This window comes from Bos grunniens, chromosome 18 (assembly GCF_055505025.1).
Source record: "Bos grunniens cultivar Pamir isolate PY7600 chromosome 18, Bosgru_T2T1.0, whole genome shotgun sequence".
Taxonomy (NCBI): Eukaryota; Metazoa; Chordata; class Mammalia; order Artiodactyla; family Bovidae; genus Bos; species Bos grunniens.
The window spans coordinates 55,664,838-55,685,420 of NC_141182.1; the positions used below are offsets into that span (position 1 = coordinate 55,664,838).

The 20,583-nt window shown below is 54.9% G+C and overlaps 2 protein-coding genes across 10 annotated transcripts; both read right to left on the minus strand.

The window, feature by feature from the left end:
• Positions 1-22: 22 nt before the first annotated feature.
• MAMSTR (MEF2 activating motif and SAP domain containing transcriptional regulator) lies at positions 23-5,844 on the minus strand. 8 transcript variants are annotated; one of them, XM_086353440.1, is made up of 11 exons: positions 5,715-5,844; positions 5,289-5,449; positions 5,087-5,170; positions 3,876-3,914; positions 3,097-3,266; positions 2,734-2,918; positions 2,309-2,411; positions 1,943-2,137; positions 1,456-1,659; positions 1,323-1,377; positions 23-1,150 (listed from the first exon to the last, which is right to left on the minus strand). In XM_086353440.1, the coding sequence occupies exons 3-11, from the start codon at positions 5,142-5,144 to the stop codon at positions 867-869; spliced, it is 1,293 nt and encodes a 430-aa protein (XP_086209566.1). In that variant the 5' UTR covers positions 5,145-5,170; positions 5,289-5,449; positions 5,715-5,844; the 3' UTR covers positions 23-866. The 8 variants fall into 8 exon arrangements, with proteins under 8 accessions (XP_086209566.1, XP_086209568.1, XP_086209569.1 ...); XM_086353442.1 differs by lacking the exon at positions 5,289-5,449 and having other exon boundaries at positions 5,715-5,819; XM_086353443.1 differs by lacking the exon at positions 5,715-5,844 and having other exon boundaries at positions 5,289-5,484.
• Positions 5,845-6,695: 851 nt separating this feature from the next.
• Positions 6,696-20,470, minus strand: RASIP1 (Ras interacting protein 1). Of its 2 annotated transcripts, XM_086353437.1 has the most exons (12): positions 20,379-20,470; positions 19,998-20,138; positions 18,737-19,422; positions 16,832-17,187; positions 12,273-12,926; positions 11,428-11,465; positions 11,044-11,195; positions 10,822-10,925; positions 9,211-9,454; positions 8,833-9,005; positions 7,658-7,805; positions 6,696-7,103 (listed from the first exon to the last, which is right to left on the minus strand). In XM_086353437.1, the coding sequence occupies exons 2-12, from the start codon at positions 20,132-20,134 to the stop codon at positions 6,904-6,906; spliced, it is 2,892 nt and encodes a 963-aa protein (XP_086209563.1). In that variant the 5' UTR covers positions 20,135-20,138; positions 20,379-20,470; the 3' UTR covers positions 6,696-6,903. The 2 variants fall into 2 exon arrangements, 1 of the variants encoding a protein (XP_086209563.1); XR_015146242.1 differs by lacking the exon at positions 9,211-9,454.
• Between the last annotated feature and the right edge of the window lie 113 nt (positions 20,471-20,583).

Sequence of the window (20,583 nt, forward strand, 5' to 3'; positions counted from 1 at the left end):
AAGAGACTTAACACACATGGAATTGAGAACAATCTGAATCTTGGGGTGGTTTGTTATTCAGTAATAATAAACCCAAGCAGGAATTACCATTTGCCTCAGAGGCCCAGTTCCCTTTGCTTCAAGGTGGGAACAACTCTACAACTTGATTTATCCTCCAGAGCTCCCCACGGGATCAGGCTCAGGTTGGGACTTCACCTGACATCACACCCTTGTTAGTCTTCTTCCCCATCCCTGTTCTGTTTCGTCTATTCCTTTATTGTTTTCTCCTGGGAGCATGTCTTTCCTAAATCATGGACACAAGGATCTTGTCTCAGATTCTGCTTCTAAGAGAATCTGACCTCAGATTCATGACACATCTGATTTTTCTCATCTCCAGTCAGAAGTCAAGGGTCTGGCAGACTATTCTCTCTCCCCACTCATCCCTGTATCCCTGTATCCGCATCCAAAAGAGCAGAGACCACCTTCCAGGCTCCCCAGCAACAGGCAGCCATCTAGTCGGTGAGATGTGGGGGTGATAGTGTGGAACAAAAACATCCATGAGGTCTCTGAAGGAAGCATCAAGCAGCTTGTTTGTCCTGGTCAGCAGCAAACGAAACCTCTTTGCTCCCAACAACACAAGTACAGAGGGGATCATATGGAGATCAGGTAGAAGTTAGGAGGTTGGCATGTCAGCAACAGTGGAGGGGCCAAGTGGAGATGAGAGTTACCTCCGATTTTGTGTCTGTGGTGGGAGGGGCTCTGCTAGTTGTTCCAACCACCTCTGCCCACCCCCCCACCCCCACCCCGCCACACACACACACACACAGAGCCTATCTGTGACCTCTCCATCCCCACCAGTTCGCAGTCCCTGGAAACCCCAAAATCCATCACCATGGATCCTCCAGCAGGTCCCACAGCCTGGTGCCACTGGAATCAGATAAGTCAGCAGAGAAAATGCTGGGGGCTGGTGGGCCACAGCCCAGCGAGGGACCCCCACTCAGAGCCTCCAGCCAATCCAAGAAGTCCGTCGGGCCCCTGGGAGAGGGGGACGGGGAATTCGTGGGGGACGGAAGTGAGGAAGAGAAGACAGAAGAGAGGCCTTCAGAGTCCGGGGAGGGGGACAGCATGTCGAAGGAGCCCGGGAAGTCCAAGGGGATGGCGGGCAGCGGGTCTGCAGGGGAAGAAATGCAGCGTTAGCTTAGGAAGGCAGAGGTGCGGACCCTAGCTCCCTATTTGTCCTTTCCAGGAGTCTAGGTCCCCAGACCACTCCTCCCTAAGACCCAGGAATCCAGAACCTTGGACCCCGTCTCCCTTTTCCTCAAATCTAGGAGTTCGACTCTTACCCTCAGGCTCCACCTGATCCTCCAGGATGTCATCAATGCCCCGGTTCGGAAGCAGCTGCGGACAGGGAGCAGCAGCGTGAACCTGGGACTCCAGCCTCATCCTGTCTGAGACCCTAGGCCCGCTCACTCTCACCTGCGCTCTGCGGATCGCTTCCTGCAGCTCCTCCTCCAGGGTCAGGGCTGTTGAGGCCGGTGCTGAGGAAGGGACTGGCACTGGAGCTGGAGTTGGAGCCTGAGCCGTCGTCGCAACCGGAACCGGAGCCGAAGCCGAAGCAGTCACCAGGGTTTCCGCGGCACGTGGAGGAGGCGGCGAATGAGATGTTGGACTCAGCTTGAACTGGAACCGCGAGGGGTAGTTTCTATAAGCCGCGCCCACTAGGGAGTCAACCCCACCCACTCGCCGTCTGTGGTTCCACCCCCTGGCCTGCGCCCCGCCCTTCACCCATTGACCCCACCCCTTCGGCCATGCCCCTTCTTTCATTGGCTTCCCTTCTCCTAAGATCCTCCCCCTTGGCTCTTAACCACGCCCCCACACTTTATTGGCTGTTCTTTTCTCAGCTTGCCGTCCCATCCCGCTTTGACTTCTCTTCATTGGTCCACGCACGCAGCCCCGCCCTCACCGAGCACGCACTCCGGGCGGCTCCCAAAGCCTTGGGCCTGAAGCGAGGCCAGGGGGCGCCCGCCGCACTGTCCTCGCGCCGAGCCTTCGGCCGTTCGCGGGGCGGGGCGCCGCCGCGCATGCGCTCCAGAAGCATTGACTTGGTCCCCGACACCGGGAGGCCCCGCAGCCGCAGCTGCTGCCGGAGCTCTGAGACCTAGGGTGGGAGGCGGGGAGAGGACGTGCTAGGCGGGCTCCGGGGCGCAGGTGGGGGTTTGCTGGGGCTGAACATTTGGAACCCGAGAGAGGACGAGCTGGGGACCCGGATCTCCAACGGAGCAAAGGCTGTAGGGTTAGATGTCTGAACCTCGAAACTCCCCAAACTCACCGTCAGCTCCTCCAGTTTGAGGGTCTGAAGTTCCAACTTATGTGGCAGGGGCGAGGGGCTGGGGACTCCTGGTGGGGGGGGAGTGAGGGGTGTGGGCTTCATCCTGGCGATAGTTTCGAGGGGGAAACAGAGATTAGAAGGACCAGAGAGAGGAAAGGCATTCTGGAGTCCTCAAAAACATGGGTTCATGAAGATGCGGGAAAGTGAGGGACCCGAGTTATGGGGCTCTGAGCGAGCAAGCACGGGAGGCTAGTTCCCATGCCTGGGAGAAGAGGAACTGAGGGGAGAGGGCCAGACTCTTAGGTAGGAGGTCAGGATTCCTGAGAACTGAAGGAAGAGGGGATTGAGGACCTGAACTCTTGGGTCCTGGAGGAGGAGGGAGCTGGCGGCCTGAACTTCCCGGAGAACAAAAATGGGGGTCATACCTAGGAGGTGGCTGCTGTGAGGTTGTCCCTTCCCACAGAGGCGGTCCAGGGGGATCCAAGGGCGACCCTTCAACCTGGGGGTCTGCCCTGTACCCTTGTCTTGGCTCTGGGGGTATGTACTGGTGGTATGTCAAGTTCCCCTTGGGCTTGGGCTCCCTCCAGTGTTGGGAGGTCTTGGGAGACTCCTGAAAGAGCAGGTATGATGTCATATGCTTCTGCTTTGTTCCTGCTCTCCTGTCCCAGAGCCCCATGCAAAGTATGGGGTCGGCTTGTTACCATCACAGAGAAGCACAATGGGCAGCAGCAAGGAGGACCAAGGCTAGACTCTCAGGGGGACTTCCCTTCACCCTGATAGAGACTCACCTTCTTCAGGGACCAGCAGGGTTTCGGCTCAGGAAAAAGGACTTCAGGGTTGAAGAGGAGAGGGGCTGGGCCCAATGGGGAGGCAGGGGCCAGAGCCAGAGCCGGATCTGCAGCTGAGATCCATGGATCAGGATCCAAGACCGGAGAGGCGGTGAAGGACCCCGAGAGGGCTGCGGGCAGCAAGCCAGGCAGGGAGAAACAAGGCTGTGTGGGAAGGAGGGCCCTGGAGGCCCCAGCCCCCAAGTGCAGAAGGATACGTGGGGAGTGAAAACCAAGTGGTGGGAGCTAAGTGCCGGGATTCCTGGATCTAAGGGCAGAAGCACAAGGGATCCAGACTTTTACATTCTCAAGAAAGGCAGGAATCTCATACTCAGCCATCAAGGGGTGTGGTAACAGGATCCCAGATTTCTGAGGTTTTTCTGGGAGAAGGGTGGAGCCAGCACTCTGGGTTCTTGGGGAGAGAGAGGAGCTGAAAGTCACATCCTGACTCCAAGTGTGGAGTCTGGGATGCCTATATTCTCCCAAGAAACAAGATCTGGATTCATGCATTTCACTGGAGTGGGAAAAGCCCAAGGGCAGGAAGAGAAGCTCCTAGCCAGTGGGGCAGTTGGGGATCTGTACCCGTGGGTCCTGGGGAAGGACAGGAGGGGACCACAATGAACCCTGGGGCGTAGAGATTGGGCTCAGGAACCAAAGCAAGATGTGTGGCAGCTGCCCCCCCAAGGGTGCCCTAAGGGAAGTGGGACCACCATTCCCTCCCTTTCAGGGCCCACACTTACTCGGGTCCTGATACCGTCTGTGGATCCGAAGCTGAAGGACTGTGGAAGGAGTGGGAGGAGAGAGGCGGGAAGGGAGTGTCCAAGAGCCTGGCCTGGCAGGCCAGTGTGAGCTGCAGTTGTTGGCGGGACATGTGTGTCCAGCCCCCTTACACACCCTGTACAGGCGGGTGGGCAGGCAGCCTGCTCCCTTCCCGGGCCTCCTGCCTGCTCCCTGCCAGCACGGCAGCGAAGGCCAGAGCTGTTCTGGGGCGGGGAGCCAGCCAGCATGCAGGCAGGAGGCAGCCTGCCCCCTCCCCCACCTGCCCCCTTCGCAAGCCTGCACCCACCCTATCCTCTGCCCAACTGCCATCTGAGTATCTGTGCTTCGTTGCTTCCTTTTATCTGCGCATCCCGCTTTGCACACGCCCACTCCCTACTTCTCAGCCTCCCTTCAGTCACCCCTTTTGCACACCAACCTCTAAACACGTATTTACCTAGGCTCTAGTCTTGCACTTATACCACTTTTATACACTAGAGCCCTTTGTTGCTCTTCATCCTTGCCTCACCATCTTGGCACGCGCCCCGCCACATTAACACACTTGGTTGTCCACTAGGGATTTCACCCCCAGTTTTGTAGCCAGGATCTCTCTTTGCATGTTTCTTTGTGCACATGTACTCTTGCACACTCCTTGCTCTCTGGTTCCTGGTGTCTTTGCACCCACCCAACCACAGAAGCAGACTCGTCCGCACCCTCAAGCATGCTGTGTCTACTCCGGACTTGGCCTCCAGGTGTGCACCCACTTGCACACTTTCCACCTGCGCTGAGACCTGAAATGCCACATTTGACACTTACGAGGCTAGAGAGCTCACTGTCCCCTCGCCCGCAGTTCCACTCCAAAGTCCCCACTCTGGACACTCTTCTGCTTTGAGCACTTGTCACTTTAAGCCCCTGTTCCTTTGCGGTCCTAGGTCCTCTGCACACCCACCCCTGGCCACCCACTCCCCACTCTTCACGTGAGCATTGCATCAGCCATTTGCACACTCACTGTCAACCAGAACTCCACCCCTTTGCTGGGGCCTCCTTTCTACACAAATAATGTTTTGCATGGAAAACACATGCCTCTTGGGGATCACCTCCCCACATTGCCCCGCGGTGCATACTCCCAGGTTGAGAATGTATTCCCAGGACCAGGAGGCTCCCTTCCCGACGCGCACAGAAAGAAATCTCTCACCAGATCGGAACTTGGACCGAATGATTTGGGAGCGCTGGGAGGAAGCCGCCAGGGTCATTGCCAAGGCTGGGATGGGGATCTGGACTGTGTGGGGGGAGGGGGGAGGCAGGGTCAGAGTGGAGGTCAGGAGGCGTCCCCTGCGTGTGAACGCAGCAGGGAAAGGGCCTGAGGAACCTAGAGAAGGAGCGGCCTCGGGCCATACCTTCTGGATCCTGGGAGTGGAGGGGACTGGGGGCCCAGACTCCTGGGTGTGAGAGAGGACACGCCGAGGGCCCCAATTCCTGGACCCTGGGGAAAGAAGCACCTGAGGCCCGGGACTCCTGGGTCCTAAGAAGGAGGGCACTGGTGGCCTGGACTCCGGGTCTATGAAAGGAGATGGAGGGAAAAGGGGAAGAAAGGCAGGAACTCTAAGGGGCCTAGAATCCAACAGCCTTGATCAAGAAGGGAAGCGAGGATCCCACAGGACCGTAGGGAGTGGAAGGGTCTCTGACACTTGCATTTGAGAAGAGTGCGGAGGCTTGGGTGGGCGTCAGCCATCACGGTTTGTGGGGAAGGGACTGGGATCACAGAGGTGACGGGAGAGTTAAGGCGGCTTCCCCTCCCAGCCCCTATCCCAGGGGCTTCTCACCAGGTGGACTCGGCGCAGCGGTGCTCTAGAGTGGGTCGAGTCGGGTGGTCAAGGCTGGTGGCCGCAGGCTCCGCCCTACCAGCCTGGGACCGCCTCGGACCCACCCTTTTGGGGGCGTGTCGGGAGCGGGGCGGGGGGGGGCGGGGTAGACAGGAGCTCCTCCTGGCATCCTGAGAAGGGGAGGGAGCACGGGCTGGGAGGGGCTGGGAGGGGCTGGGGCGGGGCGGACCTCGGGGTTCCCAGCTCGCTCCTCCTCCGCGTCCTGGGGCTGCGGGGTCGACTGGGCAACGGCGGGCAGACTGACAGAGGCAGGTGCCAAGAGAGGAGCTCGGGATGAGTAGCAGTGGCAGGTGGTCTTGCCCCGACCCTGCAGGCAGGTGCCACCTGTCGCTTTTTCCCTGACGCAGCAGCAGGAGTCGGATTCGGGGCGGGGTGGGGGGAGGGGGGAAGTTCAAACTGGAGCCCCAACTTCCTGAGTCTGAGGGAGGAGGGGACTGGAGAGCTAAATTTCTGGGTTTGAAGGAAAAGAGGCAGAGGCTTGAACTCCTGGGCCCAAGAGAGGAGTGGGTTGGGGGCCCAAATTTTCGGATGTGAGGGAGGAGGGAGTCAAGAACAGGGACAAGAGGTGTTGAGACTCATCAGGGTGCCCAACAGGCACAAGGGTCCAGAAGGGGCTTGGGAACCCAGACTCCTGGGTCGGAGGGAAGAGGTTGGAGTATGAGCTATAGGGGTCGAAGGGAGCGTTGGCTGTTTCCCACTGGCAGGACTGATCTTTAGCTGAACAAGTTTAGCGCTCCGTCCTGAGGTGTGTGGGAGGTCCCAGCACCTGGATTGGATTACAGGAAAGAGGGCAAGCTGAGGCCGTGGCTATAAATACCTCGTAGATTGGGCAGGAGCCCAATGCTCCAGGCAAGGGCCCTGGTGACTTATTTCACAAAAAATCATCACCACTACCGCTCCGGAGTCTTAACAAGCGAGGCGTTGCCAATACCACAGATGCTTTTATTGTTCCTGGCACTCAAATCCCAAACCCATTTTCCCACTGTCCCATCCTCTGCTCCCCCAAATTAAAACTCCCAGCATTCCACGCGGAGAAAAACTACAACTCCCAGAAAGCTCTGCGCTCAGGAGGGCTCTAGAGGTTAGCCGATGAATTTTCAAGGTTCGCGCGCTCATTTGCTATTGGTTCTCAAGGAGGCGTGGCCATGGGAGGTCCATGGCGGTGATTGGCCGGCAGTTCCTGCTGCTCAAGATCCCAGAGGAGGCGGCGGAGTCTGCGAAGTTCACGGTGCAGAGCATCATCTGTCACAGGACCCGTGAGACTGAGGCGCGAGCTACCCAAGGGCAGGATGAGGGGAGGATGGGAAGAGAAGCTTTCGAAGATGTCCCCTAAGAGACGGAAGAACACAGAGTTAAATCCTGAAAATGGGCGTGAGGTAGCAATGTCAGGGACGGCCGAGGCTGCCTCACGCCGGAAGGAAGGAAAAACTTAACACCCAGCAACTCCTGGAGCAGGGTCCCCTCGAACATGACTCTTGGAGTCCCCAAGCATCATGGGAATTATAGTTCAGACTGAAAGGCCACCGTTGCCTGGAAAACGGGCCATGTACTTGGGTTCTTGAGTCCGCGAGGATGAAAGGAGAAAGGGCTGGGAACTTTGTTTCACAGATTCCTTAGAGTTGAGGGGCCTGGAGCCTGGCCTCTTAGGTGACGGAGGTAGTCTGTGGGGGCAAAGAGGCTGGAGGCCTGACTCCTGGGAAAAAATAAGGAGCTGGGGGCTTGATCTCCTGTATCCTGTGGGAGAATCCTGTATCCAGCACTTAGATCCTTAGATCCAGGGGGAGGAGAGAGCTAGGAAGGAGGGCTTGGGGCTATGGACTCCTAGGTCCTGAGGACAGAGGAAAGCTGACCACCTCGATGCCTCTGTCCATATTTCTCCTCACCTGTGTCCACAGCATCTCGCTCTGCAGGGGGAGGATCCCAGGCAGGTGGAGGCCCGCGGCCAGGGCCCAGCTGGTAGTGGCTGAGCAGATGGTGCAGCTGAGCAGGAGTCAGTGTAGGGTGGTCAGTTCGTAGGCTGCTCCATGAAGCCTGGTAGGAAGACGAGGTGAAAAAAAAAAAAAAGGAAGACGAGGTGAGAGATCTACAGTCATTATGGGACAGCTGAGAAATCCTAAGTGGAAGGCCCTCCACAGGCGGTGTGGATATAGTGGGTAGAAATTGGTGTCTCTGCAATGTCTTTCAAGACCCTGTGAGGCCTGGCTATCACCAAAGTGAAGGTGGGAAAGGGCCTACTCTCAACTTTAAAAAAGAAAAATGTGATTTGCTTCAGAATACACAAGGAAGTAGAAGTTGAGAAGAAACAAATTGACCATTAGTTTATGTTATTGTGTGCATATATGTTCATTCGACTGTAGCTACTTTTTGTATCTGTTTGAAAATTTCTGTACCTAACCTAGATCTAGGCAACAGCATCATCAACATGATTAAAAACAGAGACTGAACCCAGATTGCCTGGCAACTCATTACCTTCTGGCAAACCACGGTGCCTCAGTTTCCTCACCTGTAAATTAGAGAACAGGAACTACCCAACAGGGTTGCTATGAGGATTCAAAAAGGCAAGATTGTAAAGTACGCAGAACTCTCTCTGGTGCTTATTAAGTACTTTATAAAAGTTTGATAAATAAAAGTAAATAAATGAAATCAAGTGACCTAGCCTGCCTGATTCTTTTTTTTTTTTTGGTCTGAACAAAATTGTCAGTTAAAAACCTTTCACAAGGCTTAATTAACATTCAATGAAAAGGGCTAAACACAGTATTGCACATTTATGTTCAATGAATACTTTAAATGTCACATTTCTTGGTTCCATACCAGACTTCCTGAATCAGCATGTCTAAGGGAGGGGACCCTGGAAACTAATAACTCCCACTGGGATTCAGATGTAGCCAAATTCAGACATTGATGTGGGTGGCTTCCTTCTAGCTGCTAATGCAGCATCTATGGTGTCTGAGCTGGGGCTGGGAATAACACAGAGCCCAAGGGGAGATCCAAGGGTAAGCTGAATACAGAGAATGGGTGAGTGGGGTTGGGGACTCAGAGATCAGGGGTCGGGAGTCACCTTGAGCAGGGAGGTGCGAGGCACACAAAGCAGGTTCACAGCTATGGAGAGTTTCCGGAAGAACTCAGTGGCAATGTCACCCAGCCCAGCCCCCTGCAGCCAGTCCAAGACAAGATCCAGGTTGGTTCGGATTTGGACAGCTCGGGACCATTGATAGAATGGTCGGCCTTGACCTGTGGGGGAAGGGTATGAGAAGCAATGGGTACATGGACCCTGCCCTCCTGCCTCCCAGACCTTTCCTGTCCTTCAGTTTGGGATCTGGACCACGCTCTCTGGAGTCCCTAAGGATGAGGCCTGAGCCTGTGATGTGTCTTAACTGACGCAAGTCTCAGTGGTTCCTGTCTCTGCCTCCCAGCCCCTTTCCAGTCCATCCCTCACCTCGTTCCATCAGCGAGTTGAGAAGGGATGCATTGGAGAAGAAGAACAAGTAGCCAAAAGTCTGAGATACAAGGTCTGGGTGCAACTCGCACTGGCTGGTCAGTTCCAGGGCTGCTTGAAACACACCCAGGGTAGGTTTCAACCCTGGAGGCATGGCCCCCAGCTCAGCACCAGGCCCCGGCAACTCGGCTCCAGCTGTGAAAGGGTTACTATCCAGCAGAGCAGGCAGCGTTGAATACAGAGTCTGAGGAGATACAGAAATGCAAGCAAGAGATTGGACTACAACTCCCAGGAAGCTTCAGGGTAGTGGAGCATGAAGATACCAGGGAACTCCACCAAAGGCTCCTGGGAATTGTAGTCCATTCTACTTTCAACGCTCTAAAGGTCTCCAATAAGCAAATTCCTCCTTTCCAAATGGGTTCCTAGCATTCATCAAGCCTGGGATACCTCAAGTTTAAGAAAGGCTTTCCAGAAGTGTCTTGGGTATTTTAAGACCACCTCTGGTACCTTACGGGACTTGTAGTTCTCAACAGAGACAGCTCAAGGAGAACAAAGGACATCGAACAAAGAGGCTCCCTTCAATCAAAGATTTATTTATCCAGAATTCCCGAAGGAAAGGAAAAGAATGGAGAGTCAGGAAGTGGGAGTGGGGTGGCAGTTAGCCAGTGGAAAGTGAGATCAGGCCAAGGACAGGAAATGAGGTCAGAGCCAAAGAAGAAACAAACCCACACTTGGCAGGGATGTACAGGAAGTAAAGCCTTGGAGGAAAGAGCTTCACAAATCAAGGCTGCTCAAGAAATATAGAGATTATCTGTCCCAAAAGATCCCCTTTCATTTCACAGATAAGGAATCAGGCTTATCATAAGCTAGAAACCCTGAGAATTCCAACAAGCAATGTTAAGTTCAAGAGTGGTGGCAGGGGACTGGGGCAGAAAGTAGGTCCTGCAGGATGGGCACTCCAGGGAGAAAAAGGTTTGTGACTCAGAAAAGGGAGTGAAGGGAATTCCCTGGTAGTCCAATGACTAGGACTCTGCACTTTCACTGCTGAGGGCATGAAAAGAAGACAGACTGCTGAGGGTATGGGTTCAGTCCATGGTTGGGGAACTAAGATCCCACAAGCTAAACATTATGGGGAAAAAAAAAAACAAAAAAACTATTTAAGTTTTAAAGGAAAAGAAACAACTTTTTTTTTTTTTTTGAGAAAAGGGAATGAAATTAAAGCTATAGAAAGTGAGGTCAGCAAACACAGAAAGGCCTGCTTAAAGAGGTTTAGTTTAAATGACACTGCCTGTTCTATTTAATATCTATCTATCATCTATCAAACTTATCAGTGACTTAAGAGTGGACTTAGAAAACAGGAGCTTGAGAAAGCAGTAATGGTGATATAGCCAGACAGCAAAGTCAGCCAATCAAGAGAGGATAGTTGCAGAGACAAGAAGTCAGAAAGGCAGGAAGTGATGTAATCTCAAACAGGAAGCAGTGTGGCCTGTGGGGACATGGGAAGTGATGTCAGAGAAGCAGGAAATCTTGTTAGGTCAAATAGGAAGTGACATCAGAGCAATGTGATACAGTTCAAACAGGAAGTGATGCCATGCCAAACAGGAGGCATACCTTGGTGAGGTAGTAGACAGACTGCTGGAAGGTACACATGATGACCTCATCCAGGAGGGCCATTGCCTCATCACATAATTCCAAGTCATTGCAGAGTTGTGGGTCTGAAGACAGGCATAGGAGTGAGAAGGAGAACCAGAGGGTGCCAGGCAGAAACCCAGGTCCCCAGGTGCAGGGAATGGCTGGGGGTTTGGACAAACATGGGCCTGGGTCAGGGCTTACCTTCCTGGTCGGCCTCCTTCTCCATCTCTAGCACCTTCTCCTGCACAAAGCTCAGTAGCTCTGTGGTGTTGGCCATCCATAGCATGAGTGGCCTCAACTCCACAGACACAGTCTCAGGTGTCAAAGGCACCTCAGGAACCCCCTCAGGGTGGCTGGGAAAAGGGGAAAGGGCCTTTAATCATTGCCCAACCCCCACCATAATGGCCAAACCCAGAAATCTGGGTCTAACTGGGGACAGAGTCCAACCCTCATTTCACAGTTAGAAAATTTGAGTCCCAAAGAAACTTGCAGTGAAACATGCATGGAAAAGTGAACACAGAACTGGCTGCAAATCCTCCTGACTGCTACATCCCTCTCGACCCTTCTCCCCAGAGTTTCTCTTACTTTTCTGGCTGACGGTCTCCAATTTCCTTAATCTTTTCCTGTGGAACAGTAAGATCAGAATCAAGGTGAGGGGGATGAGGAAGAGAGGCCATGAGTTAATGCCCTGGTTTTCCTTTTGACAGAGACTCTCCTCACTTTTCAAACAGGCTCTAATCTGCAGAGCAGAAACTAACACAACATTGTAAATCAACTATATTCCAATAAAAAAAATTTAATGAACTCTGATCCTCAAGCTTCAGAATAATCAGTTCTCTTCTTACCTTTTAAAACACATACCCCTATGATTATAAGTGGTCTGTCTCCCCTTAGGTCTACTTCTGCTCAAGTGGAGTTTCTTCTTACCCCTCAAAATTTCCTAAACCTTTTCTCTAACTAGGGCTCAGCTCAACTGGATGCAACTTAATGGTTTCTCCCTAGCATATCCATTTGTTGGCCCTATGGGCTTGCTCTCCTCGGGCTCCAAGAATGGTCTCGCCAACTATGGCGCCAAGCTTCAGGCCCAATGGGCTCCCCGCCTCACTTCTCATAATGGTCTCTTTGAACTTTTCACCCAATGCGATCTCTAACCCCACTCCATCTCACAGAATGGTTTCTCCCATTATTCCACACCTGCAGAGATAGGTACTACTGTACTGCCTTCTCGTCAAGCACTGTGGATGAAACCACAATTACCAGCATCCCGTGGGGCCCCTTGCCCAAGCCCCACCCCCCCCTCCTCCTGAGGCATCTTGGGAGATGTAGTTTTGTTCTGCCAAACTACGAAACTAAGGTTTGAGATGGCAAGAGGAGGCTGGGGCAAGGATTCGGGGCGCAGAAGAGTCTGGACGGCGGTTGGGGGAGCTCACCCAGACAGTCTCCTTGATAAGACGGGCCAGGCGACCCAGCAGGCGCGGCAGGTGGCCCAGCTCCAGCTCTCGAGCTGAATGCTGCACACAAAGCGCGAGCAGCGTGGCCGGCCCCAAGGGTGGCAGGTCCCCGGCGCCAGCGGCCGCGGTGCGCACGATCTCGCCCAGCAGCGCCTCTTCTTCGCGGGGTCGGAAGCGCAGCACGGGCTCCCGGCCGTCCAGGTAGGCCGCCAGCGCCTCGCCGCGTTCCTGCAGGCCACGACCGCACAGGCGGCAAGAGAAGGCCCAGCCGGGGCCCGGCGGTGTGGCCCCGGGGCGTGCGGGGAGCCACGGTGGTCGCGCCGGCCCCGAGCCGCCAGCGCGGGGGTCCTTGTACATGAACAGGAAGTGCTCGCCCAGCCCCAGCAGGTCTCCCGGATGCAGCTCGGCCTCCCGCAGCAATAGGCACCCATTGTGCGTGACAGGGGCTCCCCGGGATGGGCGCACCATCGCCGGGGGCTCAGGACCCGCGCGCACTGTGCAGTGACGCGGCAGGATGTCCGGGGCGTTGAGAAAGGTGTCCACATACGGGGCTGGGGACCCACCGCGGGCCGAGGAGTTCCCACCTCGGCCAAACACGTGCTGCTCCCGCGTCATCACATACACCACGAAGTCCTGGAGGAAAGTGAAGCTGCAGTAAAGGATACAACTCCACGAGAAATGGATGTTCCCAAGGAGATACCTTTCCCACGATCGACTCTCCTGTCAACCACGTCTCTTGAATGAGCACTTCCAAGGAGATCTCCTGGGATCTCAAAGAACTCACTAATTACCTCCCACCTCCCATGAGTGGACTTTTTAAAGGCACTTCCTATGGTGAACTGTCCCGTTAGTCCATCCTGAAGACTGGATAGGAGGAAACCCCTTTCTTGACAGGGGCTCTACCATTTCTCTCCCTCAAAGAATGGATGCTTCCCAGCAGATCTTTTTCCAATGGCTTCTCCCATCTTCTCATCTCCTCTGAAAGGACTCCTTCAAGGCAATCCTGTGATTCTCCCATAACATTCAGCCCAAAGAACAGGTGCTTACAAGGACACCACATCCCCATTACTAAAATGCACTCTCCCACTACACTCACCCTCAATGGCCCTTCCCAAGGAAACCTTCTTTCTTCTAGGGACTCTCCCATTTCTCTACTCCTGGTCCTGAATGCCCTTCATGCCACCCCTCTGATGGAGGCTTTCAAAGACATTTCCCTTCCAATAATAGCTGCTCTCAGTTTTCCCAAAGCAAGGATACCTTTAAAGAGACTTCCCCCTCAAACAAAGGTTTCTTCCATTATCTCCAGCCCATGAATATACACTTCCAAAGAGACCCGCTTTCTATAATGGACTCTGATTTTTTTCCCCACCCCATGATGAATTCACTTCCAAGGAGTCATAATTCTACAGTAGACTCACTTGTTTGCCACTCCCCCCGCCCCCATGATGGAGCATTCCAAAGGCACTCTTCCTCCCATCAGTGGTTGCTCTCAATGTTACCATCCCCCCCACAAGGACATCTCCAAGGAGATCTCCATATAGTGGCGCTTTAGGTAACCTCATCTTATAAATGGATGTTTTCAAAGAGACCCACTTATAATGGAGTGGCCCATTTCATCCACTAAATGAAGAGGTGGATTCCAGAAGACCTATTCCTAAAAAAGACTCTCCAATCTGCAGCCTATAAAAACGGAAGCACTCAGTCTGACACCCTTCCTAAAGTAGATCCACTGTTCCTCATTCACATCTGAGAAAACAGGCATCCCAAAAGTCATAAACCCCCTCCTACACTGAACTCTCCCATTACCCCCACCTCATAAATGCTCATTTCTAAAACCCCTTCCTAGGTTTCCCTGGTGGCTCAGTGGTAAAGATTCTGCCTGCCAATGCAGGAGACACAGGTTCAGTCCCTGATCGGGGAAGATCCCACATGCAGTGGAACAACTAAGCCCATGGCCCTATTTTGCTTGTGCTCTAGAGCCTGTGAGCCACTACTACTGAAGCCCAGCAGCCCTAGAGCTGGTGCTCTGCCACAAGAAAAGCCATCGCAATGAGAAGCTCTTGCACTACAACTAGAGAGGAGCCCCTGCTCGCCACAACTAGAGAAAGCCTGTGCGAAGCAATGAAGACCCAGCACAGCCAAATATAAATAGATAAACTTTAAAATATGTATATATTTTAAATCCTCTTACTACAATATATTGTTTCATCTACCTCTCAAGAAAAATGGATCTTTCCAGTCTGACCACCTTCTGAAGGTAAAACCTCCCACTCTCCTGTCTGGAGGATCGGGAATGGTCCGAAATACACGAACCCCCTTTTTACAAGAGGCTTTCCTGTTCCTTAACCGCCAAAGGGCTTCTTCCACCGCACTTAAAAATGAACTCTCAGATTACAGACACCCATGGATAGAACTCTTATTCCTGTTCCCAAGGAATGGACACTTCCAATGAAGTCTCTTACAAAGAAATTTATCATGAATCCCACCTGAAGAAATGAACGTTTCCAATGTTTCCCTCTCTTCCCATAACCTACTTTCTTATACTCTCAGAACAGATCCTTCCAATTTGATCACCTTTCCTCAAAAGAGCCTCCAATTTGCCAACCCTGCCTGGAGGAATAAGCTGTTGCAATATATACACACCCTGTTCTACAATGAACTTGGCTTGTCCTGTTGCCCCAACAAGGAGGAGTGAACTCCTCCAATGCAAGTTCCTTGAACAGTTGTAGCCTCTCACCCATATACACAGCCAAATGACCTAACCCAATTGGCTCCCTCTCTGAGAGTAAAAATGGAGCTGTTCAATAAACCCCACCGCCTTCCAGAGAGGCTTTCCCATTAGTCCCAGGGGTACCCTGGCTGTACCACCATTACCCAAAGGTGGACTAAAGCATAAGAATGATTCTCCTAAACGTCACTCTTCGTGCCCCATGGACTGTAGCCCGCCAGGCTCCTCTGTCCATGGGATTCTCCAGGCAAGAATATTGGAGTGGGTAGCCATTCCCTTCTCCAAGGGATCTTCCCATGCCAGGGATCAAATGCAGGTCTCCTGCATTGCAGGCAGATTATTCACCATCTGAGCCAGCAGGAAAGCCCTAATCATCATCATCATTACACACACACACGAATATTTTCAATAATACATTTCTTTAATGAAATAACTTAGCACTGATCCCCAACTGCTAACCCTTTCTTCCTCTCTGCTCCCCAACACTCAAACAGGTTCTCCTATCGCCATTCAAATATGTAAAATAGAAGAACCAGTACCACTGGCCCCGATCGACAATGGTAACCATCAACTTTAAAAAGTGATGTGATCCACTTCTTCCAAGACCATATAGGCTTACCCAGGACAAGATCCCATATATCAATCAAATTAGCTCCGTCCCCAGGAGATACTCTTCCATTACCCCTCCTCAAGAAATAGAAGCTTTCCAAGAGGATCATTCTTTTTTTTTTTTTTTACAGCCGCCCGCCGCCCCTGCAGCCGCGGCTCGAGAACGACTGACGCGCGGGCGCGGCGCGGGGGTGCGGCGCGAGCCAAGCCAGAGCGAGGCTGCCGACCCGCCGGCGCGCGCTCGGGGGCCGGCCGAGGATCATTCTAAAATAGGCTCTCCTGGGAATTCCTTGGTAGCCTAGTGGTTAGGATTCAGGCTTGCACGGCCAAGTCCAGAGTTCAATCCCTGGTCAGGTTACTAAGATCCAGCAAGCAGCGTGATGGGGCCAATAAAAATAAAACAGGCTCTCTCAATCTTTTCTGGTGGGAGACAGTGCTTTCTTCCAACTTTGAACGGAATGAGTCATTGCCTACTTATCCCTCCAGTGAAATCCTTCTCCGAGATCTATCTAGACCTTCCCACTCTCCTCTTTGATGTTATTTCCTCCTCTAGAACCTGACTGGAACCATATGTATGCATGCCAAGTAGCTACAGTCGTGTCAGACTCTTTGCAATCCTATGGACTGCAGCCTGCCGGGCTCCTCTGTCCATGGGGATTCTCCCGGCAAGAATACTGGAGTGCGTTACCACGCCCTCCTTCAGGGGACCTTCCCTACCCAGGGATCGAACCCGTGTCTCTTACGTCTTCTAGTCTCCTGCATTAGCAGATGGGTTCTTCACCACTTGCCAGCACTGCTGCTGCTGCTGCTGCTAAGTCGCTTCAGTCGTGTCCAACTCTGTGCGACCCCATAGACGGCAGCCCACCAGGCTTCCCCGTCCCTGGGATTCTCCAGGTAAGAACACTGGAGTGGGTTGCCATTTCCTTCTCCAATGCATGAAAGTGAAAAGTGAAAGTGAAGTCGCTCAGTCGTGTCCGACTCAGCAACCCCATGGACTGCAGCCTACCAGGCTCCTCCGTCCATGGGATTTTCCAGGCAAAAGTACTGGAGTGGGGTGCCATTGCCTTCTCCCTTGCCAGCACTACCTTCCAACAAACCTGAGGCTAACGCGACCCAAGGAATTCTGGGAGTTGTAGTTCTGTCGCCCATTCAACCAAAGGGTGGGACACAGGTCTCTCTCTGTAGATTAGGCTGCGCTTACCTGGGCGTCCTGGTAGCCCTGCAGCAGCAGGAAATAGGGGCGGTTGCTGGGGGCCTGGATGAGGCACTGCGTCAACTGATCGAAGTCGCCGGGGTCTACAGGTCCGATTTGGGCGTCGGCTGCCCCTGGGGCCATGCTAAGTGCCTGCTGCCTGCGCTCCTGCTGCCGCCGCCGCCGACCTTGCAGACTGAGCTCCGATACGCTCCGCCGCAGGGACAGGTTTTCCGAGCGCTCCTTGCCCCCGGACCCAGCCGGGGTCCCTGACCCAGATCCCGGGCCGGGACTGGCCAGCGCCGCCCCACCAGACGCCGCCCGGGAGCGGTTCTTCTGTGGCCGCCACGAGGGGGCGCCTGTGCCTGCGGAGAGAGATGGAGAGCGATGAGACAGACTGGAAAGAGACAAAGGGAGAGACAGGCTTACAGAGCTATAGAGATTATAGACAGTTGGCTGCAAAGTGAAGCTGCTTCCCACATTTAGATTTTTGCATATGCTGTTCCTGGTGCCTGGAACACACTTCCTGCCTGTGTCCTGCCTATCTTGTAATTTCAACTAATAAATTCATTTATTCTTTCAGTTAGTGTTTTTTGAACTCGTACTATATGCCAGGCACTGTTCTAGGTGTTAGGAACTTCGCGATGAACTAAGAAGATACTGCACCAAGGAAGAGAAATCACTTCCTCTTGAACACCTTTTCTTAACATTCCAAGTCGAAGCAAAGAAGAGCCGTGCTGGGCACTATGAACTCTGTCACACGCAGCGCACTGACACCTAACTGGTACCCAGTGGAAATGAGCTGAATGAGTGAACTGATGTGTTTCTCACTGGGCTGTGGAATCTAGGAGACGGGAACTTCACTTGTCAGTGTCGCCATTGTACTCCCCAAGGGCCCTAGGTAATGTGTGGCTCACAGAAGGTGTCCAGTGAATGCTTTTTTTAGGGGGGGGGGTGTATGGAATAACGATGGCTATAATTGCCATTCTTTACTTAGCAACTACCATGTGCCAGCTGTTTTTGCTTAGTCACTAAGTCGTGTCTGATTCTTTGTGAACCCATAGACTGTAGTCAATCAGGCTCCTTTGTCCATGGGATTTCCCGGGCAAGAATATTGGTCGTGGTGGTTTAGGGGCTCAGTTGTGTCTGACTCTTGCTACCCCATGGACTGTAGCCTGCCAGGCTCCTCTAACCATGGGATTCTCCAGACAAGAATATTGGAGTGGGTTGCCATTTCCTTCTCCAGGGGATCTTCCCGACCCAGGGATTGAACCTGCGTCTCCTGCAGTAGCAGGTGGATTCTTTACCACAGAGTCAAATGCTAGGCCCCCACGTAGCCTGGTCCTCCGCCAATACAAATACCTCTTCATTTCTCGTGCACTACCCTCAAGCCCCCTCTCATGGTTTGCAGCCAATCTAGCCTAAAGTCATCTGCTCCAAGGCCCACCCTTCTGAGGATCCACCCATTCTTAGGCTGCGATCTAATAACTCATTTCCTCACTTTCCAAACCTGTCCTCCTAGCCTCCATCCCCATAGGCCCCGTCTCTCGTGAACCAACTCAGCCTTCCAGTGAGAGGCCACCTGCCATGAGGACCACTCACCCGCCGCGCGCAATATCTCTGCCTTCCTATCACTCGATTCCGCTGCCGGGTCCCAGCATCGCAGACTCCGTTCATCAACTATGCACCTATCCCAAGGGCGACGTCCCCCGGCCTAGCCCATCCGGCTGACTTAGACCCTACCCCAGCTTCGCCTTCCACTGAACAGTGCTTTAGGCCCCGCCCAATCCCCCATCCTTTCCCGCAGACCCCGCCCCCAGCCCGCCCCGTCAGCTCCTCAGGTCCCGCCCACCACGACTCCGCCCCCAGCCCCAGCCAGCCCCCCCGCAGGCCCCGCCCCCAGATCCCGCTCACCGTCGCCGTCTGCCGCTCCGAAGGCCTCCTGCTCCAGGCGGCGCGCCTCCTCGCGGCCGCGCAGCTCGAAACGCCGCGCCCAGCCTGGCCGCGCCCGCCACAGCTCCTGCACCAGCAGCGGGCGCTCCGAGTCGCCCAGCACACGCAGGTGCTCCGCCCGCCACTCGCCGCTGCCCACGGCGCCCGCCGCGGGCCGACCCAGGGCGTCGCACAGCGCGAAGGCGTCCACGCAGCTGCTCTCTCCCGGGCCGCTGCCGGGGCTGCCGGCCAACCCGTAGCGCTCTAGCGCCTCGGCTACCAGCTCGCGCGCGGTGGAGCGCGCCGTGGCCAGCACGCTCTTGTAGTTGGCGCCCGAAGCCAAACCGGCGCCGAAGATCTTGAGTACCCCCGGGGGCGCCGTGGCGCGTGTGGCCAGTGGAGGCTCGGGGGCCACACCCGCCGCCAGCTCCGGCAACTTCTTCTCGCTGGCCCAGCGCTGCGCGGCCCCCGGGGTCCCAGGGCCTCCCGCGCCACCGGACCCCGTGGTTCCGGTGCTCGAGCCCCGAAAGAGCTGAGAGATGCGTTTGGCACGGCTCCCTGAGGCTCCCCCGGCTGCCTTGACCGCACCCACTCGCCGCAGCTCCACGTGCGGCGGCGGCGGGGGCAGTGGCTCGCTACTGCGGCTCCCCGTGTCCGAAGACGACGACCTGGGAGCCCGCCGGGGAGCACAGACCCAGAAGAGAGGCCCGAAAGACATGCAGAGACGGGGATGGGGGTTAGAGAAAGAGGGAGGTGGGCAGAGACGCGGGTGCGGAGAGGGGACCGAGACCCGGAGAGGGAGGGACCCAAAGATAGTGGGGGACAGATACCCACCGATGGGCGAGAGACGCGGGGTGTATGGAGATGGGGTGGGGTGGGGGTGGGCACAGGCCAGAGGCAAAGAGAGAGGGAGAGAAAATAAATAAAGGCGAGTCCCTCAGAAGGAAATTCCAAGAGGTGAGCAGGGAGGGGAGGAAGGAAGGTGAATCAAACCGCTACTTCTTCTGTCGGGGTCCCCTTGTCCACCCGGCCTAAACCCATCTCCAGGCCCAGAACTCCCCTCGCCCGACCCTCTACCACTGGGCCTCACTGTCTGCCCACTGCCCACCATCTCACTTGCCCATTTAGGACAGGAACTGGAGCCAGCTCTTTCCGGGTCCCTGGCATTACCCAGGGCAGGGACTGGGCTATAAACAGGGGCAGGTGGGGCAGGGGCTAGTGTCGTGAGGAGGTGGGCACTCACTTGACAGAGGCGGCGCTGGGCCAGCGTCGCCCCAGCTTGGCCAGCTGCTTCCTGGGAGAATTGATCCACAGGCCCACTGGGAGATGGAGCTTCCCGAAGCGGGGGCTTCCGCCCTCCTTCCGTTCACCAGACAGCATGGCCCTAAGGGAGGATGGGGAAGACCCCAGCTCCTGAGGTCTCCCGAGGTAGGGATGGGGTGGAGGGGGACCTGGACTCCTGAGTCAGAGGGAGGAGGGGTTTGGGGCTCAGACTCCAGAGTCCGGTTGGAGGAGGGGATGGGAGCCCGGATTGTGGTTGCTGGGATGGAGGGTGGCTGGGGACTGACTCCTACGTCTGAGGAAGGGAGGAGGCGACTGGACTCCTGGGTCCCCGGGCTCTTACCCTGCTTCGGGTCCCGCCAGCACCTGGGGGCCCTGTCTCCGCTTGCCCTGGTTGGCTCTTGACCCCGCAGCTCCCGTTCAGCCTTTGCCTCTGCCCCAGCTCCCAGCACTGGGTGGGGGACAGGAAAAGGCAAGAGGAAACCGGCAGGAAGAGCGGGGAGGGGGCGTCCTGTGAGGGGACCGGGCCTGGGGGAGGAGATCTGGGG

Bases quoted from the DNA above. Each gene is read 5' to 3' on its own strand.
- MAMSTR (XM_086353438.1), bottom strand. From the start codon at position 4,224: ATGGCAGTTGGGCAGAGGATAGGGTGGGTGCAGGCTTGCGAAGGGGGC. The intron at 2,919-3,096 runs GTGAGTCTCTAT...CTGCTCTTTCAG, and splicing joins CCTGCTGGTCCCTGAAGAAG to GAGTCTCCCAAGACCTCCCA. The intron at 1,378-1,455 runs GTGAGAGTGAGC...CCCTGTCCGCAG, and splicing joins AAGCGATCCGCAGAGCGCAG to CTGCTTCCGAACCGGGGCAT.
- RASIP1 (XM_086353437.1), bottom strand. From the start codon at position 20,134: ATGCTGTCTGGTGAACGGAAGGAGGGCGGAAGCCCCCGCTTCGGGAAG. The intron at 12,927-16,831 runs GTAAGCGCAGCC...ACTTTCCTCCAG, and splicing joins AGGGCTACCAGGACGCCCAG to GACTTCGTGGTGTATGTGAT. The intron at 11,466-12,272 runs GTGAGCTCCCCC...ACTGTTCCACAG, and splicing joins TTATCAAGGAGACTGTCTGG to GAAAAGATTAAGGAAATTGG.